General features: G+C 42.1%; 1 protein-coding gene across 1 annotated transcript; it reads right to left on the reverse strand.

Moving 5' to 3' along the window:
- Positions 1-188: 188 nt before the first annotated feature.
- Positions 189-7673, reverse strand: ajuba (ajuba LIM protein). The gene is made up of 8 exons (XM_079257966.1): positions 6028-7673; positions 3723-3824; positions 3451-3518; positions 3271-3333; positions 2148-2278; positions 1876-1927; positions 825-893; positions 189-674 (listed from the first exon to the last, which is right to left on the reverse strand). Exons 1-8 carry the CDS (start codon positions 7580-7582, stop codon positions 546-548), a joined length of 2169 nt encoding a protein of 722 aa, XP_079114092.1. The 5' UTR covers positions 7583-7673; the 3' UTR covers positions 189-545.
- Positions 7674-8952: the final 1279 nt, after the last annotated feature.

Raw genomic sequence — 8952 nt, forward strand, 5'->3', positions numbered from 1 at the left:
ATTTATTTGCACTATTGTGAGCATCTGAGCCATTTCATATTTATAAACCAGACATTCACTGAATACTTAAATGGAAAAAAAAAAAGTTTCATTTGTAATTTAGTAACCAACAATTCATAGTTGTGCACAATCTGAGCACAAAGGAAAATATTTTATTACAACATACAGAAATTAGTCATGCCCCCCATCATGTACAGAATTACATAACATCTTACAGTAAAATTAAATTTAAGTGCAAAATGGTTGCTAGCAAGAATGTATATACAAAACAATTCTGCAAAACCTTTTGTTCTTCTACAGCAAACAGTAGCCAGGTTGGAGTTCAAAACAAAGCAGTAGTTTCTTTGTTCCCTTTTTGACAATGGTACAGTAATGGTACACGTAAAGCAGGCAGTACATGTGACAAACAGGACTGATCCAAGTTGAAGATGAAATGTAAAAATCAGCAGTTTTATCTCGGAAAAAAGACGACAGGAAAAGCATGGTGATTTTTTTTTTTTCTTTTAAATGAGATTTTTTAAGAATCAACAGCTGCATGGAGGTGATCAGTGTGTGTTGTGTGAGGGAATGTGTGTGGCGCACACTCTGCTCATGTGACAGGAGTGGCAGAGGAGATGAGAGTCCAGAGGGAAGCACTGCGAGCCGGGTTTATCAGACAGTTGCTTGCCGCACTCCTGAGAGGAGGGAAATGGAAAGAAAAAAAAACAAAACTAAAGGAAAGCCAACCTCAGATAAGACAGGAATGTACGCAGGGGAAGTGAGGTCAGTTATTAAACCACATAACAGTCAGCGCACCAAAATAGGTTGTGGATTTGTTGACTCACCTCGCAGTGGTAACACTCAAAGTGATAGTCCTTGTTCATGGACACGACCCGGAGAATCTCCTCGCTGCCCTGAGACGCAAAAAACTTTCAGAGGTCACCAGTCTGACTGAACAATATTCACCAATTTGTTCTGAGTCTTCTTATGAATCTTCAGCTGCCTGATAAAGTTCCCTTAAAGGCTAAATGGCAAAGAGTAAGACTTGAATATATTGCATTGGATCATTTAACACATGAATTCCACAGCAAAGACCATTTTTTTCAGAAAACATGGGAACCTTTCTTACAATATGTGGGCTTGGACATTTCTACTATTACAAGAGGCTTAATGTCGTAACTATGACTACCTGGTAAAGCATATTACAATGTTTTGATGCTCGTGTTTTTGTCTGCTATGTAAAAGGGTACACAAGAATTATTCCTTATTTGTCAACTTAGTATGGAGCAACTTCAATCTACTGGTTATATATCTGTGAGCTTAAATGTGAGTCTCAGATTTTTTTTTATTTATTTATTTTTTATTCCTGTTTTGTTTGTTTTTGTTAAGTGTAATTTGAATATTTGTCAATATATATTAAAATAGAAAAACTGAAAAAAAACAAAAAAAAACTAATCTTCAGCCGCCAAAAATGATGGGATTCATTTATACAATTAGAATAAACAGATTAGACCTGAAAAATAAAAAAAACATACGTGTCCACATTGCAACAGCTGTTTAGTGAAAGAAGACGTGTCGTGAAATATGAATGTCATTTGTGCATTTATGCACGACCCATATCCAAATTATATTTAGTTTTTTTTCCTCTAAACAACACTGACAGGTTCGCTAGACTTTGTGCCTAAAATTAGGTTTAATTAAGCACAACAAAGATGACAAGTTTCTACTTGCTTTTCTTTTCTACCTCATGGAATCACATCAAAGCCAGTCTTTAGTTTGTTTGGCTGATTAAGTCTCCAGGTTTCTGGTTTACAGTAGATGATGGGCTTTGCTTTGTAAAACTGAACAGCATTTCAAGCACAAAAGAGAAAGTGCATCGTTAAACATGTCACTAACCTCGGTCGGTAAGATGGGCTGTAAACAGGCGGCACACTTTGGGGCAAAAGTCCTGCGGTGCAACAGGAGAAAGTTTAATCACATATAATTTTATTTCTTTCGAAACGTTAAAATGCGTATTTTAGGTCACACAGAAGTGCAACCCGATTCCTCTGTGACAATCGTATCTGTTCCTAAATGGGACATTTTAAAAGCAACCACAGAGACATAAAATCGCAATTTACCTTACAAAATAAAAAAAAAACAAAAACACAGAGGTGCACAAGTCTCACTTGTTGTAATCTGCCACGCAGTATATGTTGCTGTGTTGGTCCACGGTGAAAGGCACCCCATCCAGAGCCTTAGAGCACACCACACAGCGGAAACAGCCGGGATGGTACGAGTTCCCAAGAGCCTGCAAGATCTGAGAATCAAACCAGTAATTAGTAAACCAGGAGAATTAGAAGAGTTGTGCTTGAACTGCATGTGTGTGTCAATGCTTTAAGTTTGCATACTAAAATCAATATTTTTTTAAACAATTTCACCTTCCAAATGGTTTCGAATTCTGTCCTTTGCCTACCTATGACCATTTTGTTGTCTTTATGTCAAATTAGTTTATATTCCTTATAAAAATCTCACACTGATCTTAATTTAAATTCTCTACCTTTTTCACTCTATCCAGGAATGTAAACCAAATTAAGCTAGACACACCATATATGCAATTATCTGTAAATTTGAATAACAGTCTTCATGACTATAAGAACAAATTTAATTTTGTTAAAGGCTTTTTTGTTCCTATACATACTTAAAAGGAAATGTCTGCTCACAGCTGGCTGCTTTTCTAGATCATGTGAGAGCAAACGTTTAAGCCGTTGAGCTAGAAAAACGCTACAAGCATCACATCCAGGTAGTAATTTTCTGTAGGTGATCTAATGATTATAATTGAGGGGAGGAAAAAAAAAAAGCAAGTCACATTTTTTTTAGTTTTCTTCTTCATAAAAGGTCAAACAGTTTGTGGCGTGACAAACACACAGCTTGAAAACTTTCAGAAAGATTGGCAACTTGAATTAAAAAAAAAAAGTTCCCAAAGGTCACAGCCAAAGAAACGTCTATTTATATCATGTAGTTCATATATGGTCAAATGTTTTCAAGATGAATCGCTGCAGACATATTTTTCCATTTATATTAAAAAAAAAAACAAAACGAGGCAAACATTCCCGTAAAACATTCAGCCGTGGGAAAACAAACTGGAGCCGACAGAAAAACATTGAACTTCTCCGTCCTCTGGAGGCTTCTACAAATATGCGACTTACTAAAAATGACCCAAGATTAAAGATTAGAGTATTATTCCTATGTGTTCAGTTTAAATTGAATGTAAAACTAAGGTTTAGCAAGTTGTTCACGTCGCCATCTCACCTGTTCGAGAATAAGGTGGCCACACACACTACACTTCTCAGCAGCTGCCTGGAATCCTGAAAACTGTCATTAAAAGAGATTATCAATGGCACAAACAATCCAACTTTGAACGTAGCTGTGTGTGTGTGTGTATGTGTGTGACAGACAGATGACAAAACATGTCTTGACCTCAACTCTTACCATATAATCCTCTTTACAGTAAGCAGAGCCATTGACATTGTAGAAGTCCTTGTTTCTCAGGGTGCGTCCTGCAGAGGGTCGGAGGAGGAAAACAACCGACTCAAAATGTTAAATGCAGGACATTTTGATCATGAATTGTCACCAAAGAAAAGAAAGAAAAAAAAATACATGCATATGCATAGATATATATGTTTGGAGAAGACTGTGTTGCAGTGGAGAAAATTCTGCAAATACTTTGGATTATCATTGTCAGAAGACGAAGGGTTACTCACCGCAAGACACGCAGGTGAAGCATCGAGTGTGATAGAGGCTGTCTAAAGCCTGGCAGGCGTTATCTGCCCCGTACACACGTTTCCCACACTTCACACAGGTCCCTGTCAGCACCATGGGGGGAAAAAAAAATGGACACACACATGCATTTAGTGCAGAGTAATCGCTTGGCGGCTCTTCCAGCACTTTGTTTACGACACATTCCAGGAGGATGTGTCTGAAATCCAACTCCACGCAAAGTGTCAACACTTGTAAATCCTCTCGTTCGCACCACCTAGGGGATTTTCACACAGTTAAAACCCAGCTACCCATGCCAGCCTGTTTGCTCATCTGCTCAAGTCTCTGTTATTAAAGGGAAATTCCACCGGATCTGACTTTTATGGCAATCCCTTCCAGAAAATAGAAGACTCTTTCTTCAGGAGTTTGGGGCTTAGATGTGTATTGAAATGCTATTTAAACCACACATTTAGAGTAATTTGAAGATTTAAAGTGATAGAACTTTTTTTTTCTTAGTCAGAGATCCATAACGAAGACAGAAGTAGTCAAATATCTTTAGCTGCTTCTTTGTTCACATTTTTTTCAGTCAGGGAGACAGAAGCTTAAAAATCTCTCAAGTTTAACCTTAGGTCTCCACTGACACAGTTCTCAGGACCAGAAAGGTAAATTATCAGCCTTTCTAGGTCAAAACTGCCACGACATAGGCTTTAGCTCTAAAACTGCTGCTTTCATGAAACCATACACAAAGTCCAGCTGTATCATGTTAACATATTCAATAGGTACGCTAAATGTTAGGAAGTGGGGGCGGTTGTCTGAGCGTCACCCATTCTGTGATCTATTTACGGGTAGTATTGAGTTTTTTTTTCTTTGTAATGTGGTTAAGGGAGTGCCATGCAAATAAAAAATTCTTACACTCTGCTGCCACAAGCTTGGACGGTCTCTTAACAATTTCAGAGCAAGCGCAACCCTACGCCAAAGCCAGAAACCAAAAGGAAGACTTAAACCTTAAATATAATGTCTGAAGCTGCCACATATAGAGGGAATTGGCTCAAGTAACTGGAGATTAATCTAAGAACAAGACTTCTTGGGTTTAAGACCAATGTTGAGGAAAATGAAGCTCACTTGGGTCCCAAAAAAAAAAAATCAATAAAATTCACAAATATAAAAATCACAAACAAGTTTAGAAAATTTCCACCAAAACTATCAACTCTGAGTCTAGTTTGGTTTTATATGACAACACTTTTCATTCTAACTTTAAGGGGTTTTCTCCCCCCCCTTTGTGCTCTGTATTACACCTAAACACAGGTGTGTGTGTGTGTGTGTGTGTGTATTCTGGCTGAGCTCAGAGCGTCCGCCTTCACGCCTCAGAGCTTCTGATTCCGTCTTAATAGCTGAGAGGAGTACAGTATTGTATGTCCCCTCTGGGCACACATACCTGAGCAGAAAAACAGGCTACAGCACACCGCCCCTGCACACGTCAAGGCAGCTTAACACACACATACATGACTCACGCACACACAGACACACTGCGTTACTGTGGCCTGAAGTCACTTGGGGGGAAAAACACACCCTACCACACAGAAATAATATACACACAGACACACATTCATCCAGCCACTGAGCCTTAGTGTCTCAGCAATGGTGATTTCCATATAAACACAGCTCAATGTAATTTCCATCTGAGTGTGAATTTTGCAGTTTAAGAACTAAGTGGATCTGATGTATCAGCCACCTATTTCCACCACGTCGGGGTAAATTAGCTAAATTTGACACCTCGCCTGATTCTGTCCGATGTTTCCGACACAAATGTGAATCTGACTGAGAACTGGCGTGTGTGTGTGCTGTTGTTGCGAACTTTTATATTCAATGCCGCATCTTTTGGCGTCACCAACATGCTGCTTTCCTTTCTTCTCGGCATACTCGTCAACTTGCCTGGATCAGTTTCTGAAGACTGAGCGCTTCTTTCTCTCCTAATGCTTTGTGTGTTATGACCCTGCATGTCTCTGCAGGCACCATCCATCTATCCATATACTCTTTCATCTATTAATCAGTCCATCTATCCATTCAACCCTTTCATTTACAAACCTGTGATCTGACACCAGGCAGTAAGGATGACAATAATAACACGGTGAAGGCAGATGCTGGGTCAGCCAGCATCTGCCTCGTGGATGTGTGGGATGCTGTGTATAAACGGTGACAGCACTGGCTAAAATCAGGATTTTATCATTTGTGTTAAAAAAAATCTGTTAAACTGGCCACATTGTTTTGTCACAGTTTAAGATGAAAACGAGCGCGAAACAAGAATCTCACCGAAGAACTCCTGACGGTTTTCACTGGTTTCCCTCCCGACTCCAACACCTGGGTCGTCTTGAGGTTTGAGTGGAACTCCAGCTGTGGAGGGCCCTGTTGTTGTTGTTGTGGCACTCGGTTTAGAAAGAGTGGTCAGGGCTGACGACTGATTCTTCAGCATCTTCTGTAGTCCTTCACCTTCTAGTGCAGCATCTCTCAGCAGAAGTCTAGTCAGCTCCTCTTGGTACCGGGTGCCTGGCAGGTCTGAGTATCTGGCTCTTTCTCCCATCATGCCTGCCTCTTTGCTTCTCATTCCAGATTGCTGATCGTCCCACCACTCTTGGCCTCCCTGGTAGCACGCTGCTGCTGGACTTCCTACTGCAGGGGGGTAGGAGTGCCGGCTATCGTATGCAACTGGACACACACCTCCCTCCAGGTATTGGGTCCAGGCCTCTACGGGGGTTATCCCAGCCCTGCTCGGAGCCCCATAAGAAGCTGTAGAGCCTCCACTCTGAATGGGTTGCTGATGTGGAGGAAAGCCCCCAGATGCGGAGTAGCGAGAGTCATAACCTAAACTGATGCCACTGGTGCGGTTGCTGCTGCATCGGCTCCCCATTGGACTCCCCCCTCCTCCACTGGCTGTGCTGGAGGCAAAGCTGGACCTGGGGCTGACCAGCACCGACTCTTGAAGGCTGAATGAGGAGCATGGGCTTTGAGTTGGTCCTGGGGGGTAAAACAAGCATCCTCCAACACCCCCAACTGTTATGTCAGACGTACGATGTGGTGGGTGAGACAAGGATGCAGGTCTGTTGGACTCCCACAGTTCACTGCCTGCGCTCATGCGTCTGCAAAACAGAGCCTCCTGGAGAGAGAGGCGTTTGTGCCTCTCCTGTTCAGAGAAGTAGCCAGGCTCTGCACCTCCACTACCTCTGGGAGCTGACCCATACCCAGTGGGAGCAGGGTACAACGGTGGGACGGAATGAGGTGGCGGCTGTGAGAGAAGCTGCTGTCTTCTGACCAGCTGCTGGAGTTCCAGCGAATAGCGGCGTTGATTGAGGGATGCTTTGGAGCCAAACGATCCCAAAGGGTCACCCTCAGGGCCCGAGCCAGACTCACGTCTGAGGGGGGAATCTACACCTTCAATTAGGTAACAGGAAGCTCGTTGTTGGGGGGAGGGCCGCCTCAGTGGTGCCAGTGTGGAGGGATGAGATGGCTGCTCACCATCTGGAGATATGATGCCCATTGTTGAGGAAGTGGGTGGGGTGGCGTGGAGCTGGGAGGAAGCTATCCCCATCCCTCCTGCAACTCCTCCTCTCCCATTTGCTGGAACACATGGATCGCTTGCAGTTGGAGAGGCAAGCGAGAACTGGCTAGGTCTTGAGGGTGAGGCAGCTGCAATGCTGGGAGCGGGTGGCAGAGCGCTGCTCGCTCCACTGCCTGCTGAGACGCCCGTGTTGGCGTTGCTGTTATTGGAGTTGTTGGCAGAATCGTGTTTTTTCTTTGAACTGTTGAATTTCACACTCCCTGCATCTGTTAGCTTTAACTTCCCCAACAGCTTACTTATCGGCTTGTCCATGATGGTACCCTGTAGTGTTTTTTTTTTTTTTTTTTTTATCTTCTTGGGTACGGTTAAGTCTTATATCAGTTTCCCTTTGTGTTACAGATTAATGTGCTCAAATACAGTGTCAGTAGATATACAGCAGAACAAAGATGCTCAAGTGAGTCTGCACTTGAAATGTCAGCTTTCAGTGGTTGAAATAAGAATTTGAAAACTAGCCTTGAATCTTGATCAAAGCCTTTCAAAAGGACCCTTTTTTTTATACACACAATAAATACTGAAAAGATAAATATTATTAAGACTTTTCAAGGTGGTTACATGACCTAAGTCTACTGTGTCATCTAGTTTGACCTCATGTGGAAAATCCACAGGTAGGCTGTGGTAAGGAAGACTCCATGAAATTATTAAATAACAAACAATTCAAGCCAGTCCAGTCAGGAAATAGGAAAACCTAAATCCAAGACCCTTTGGAGAGACCTCTGGTTTTTAATGGCCTCCCTTGTGGACCCTCAGGTGGCTCCACATTTGTCCCAAGTTAAACTTCAGCAAAGTCAGCTTGATATCCAGAACAGGATGGGGGGTGTTCCTCCGTTTGAAATTTCTTTTTAGAAAAACACAAAGCGAAGAGGTTCAGCAGGATGCTGGCTATCACCACTTCATGTAGGTCCAGTGTAGACGAGAATATAGATCCGCTTGTGCACAGATAGTTGACTCAATCTTCTTCTCCCATTCATCTCAGGATGAAATGTGCTCAAAGTAACATTATTACCTTCAGAAAAAACAAACACAGCACTGGCAAGAGTCCCCCGTCCGTCTGTCCATCCGCTCGAGCTCGACTGCTTTTATCATTCCCCTTTTCCAAAGAAGAAATCCTGTCCTGGAGTCGGCGGAATAGTAGCGGAGAAGTTTGGGGAATGAAAGGAAATGAGGGAAACCGGTGCACTTTACATCCCACCAGACCGGCGCGGAACCAAACGAGTCGCCCGAGATAACTAAAATCCCTCCCCGTGTGCATTGCACGGTCGAGAACTTTGCTTCTTTCTTTCTTCCCCCTAAATAATTACTTACCACCCCCTCTTTCTACTCACTTTTAAGATAGCGACAGCGATTAGCTACTTCCGGTGGAAACGTTTAAAAATAAACTAACTTATTGACAACAGTTGGAAATTAAGAAGAAAAAAAGCTCGGAAATTATTCTCTAATACTTAAGTTTAGTTTAATTTACGAAAATATTTTGCTTGTTTTTACATTGAGCGAGTTTTGTCAACAGTAACTCACATAACGCGAATTTGATTTTATGTTGAAGTGTGAATTACAAACAGACCGGAACTTGATGCGCAGTTATTGCGCTGAAAATGACGTTCAGTTTTCCTTTATCAGCAAGCGGC

The sequence above is a fragment of the Telmatherina bonti genome (assembly GCF_933228915.1).
Source record: "Telmatherina bonti genome assembly, chromosome: 18".
In the NCBI taxonomy this organism is placed as follows: Eukaryota; Metazoa; Chordata; class Actinopteri; order Atheriniformes; family Telmatherinidae; genus Telmatherina; species Telmatherina bonti.

Excerpts from the sequence above, each read along its gene's own strand:
- ajuba (XM_079257966.1), bottom strand. The coding sequence starts at position 7,582 with ATGGACAAGCCGATAAGTAAGCTGTTGGGGAAGTTAAAGCTAACAGAT. Across the intron at positions 3,519-3,722 it reads CTTCACCTGCGTGTCTTGCG|GACGCACCCTGAGAAACAAG; the intron begins GTGAGTAACCCT and ends GACCCTCTGCAG. Across the intron at positions 2,279-3,270 it reads GCCACCTTATTCTCGAACAG|ATCTTGCAGGCTCTTGGGAA; the intron begins GTGAGATGGCGA and ends TTTGATTCTCAG.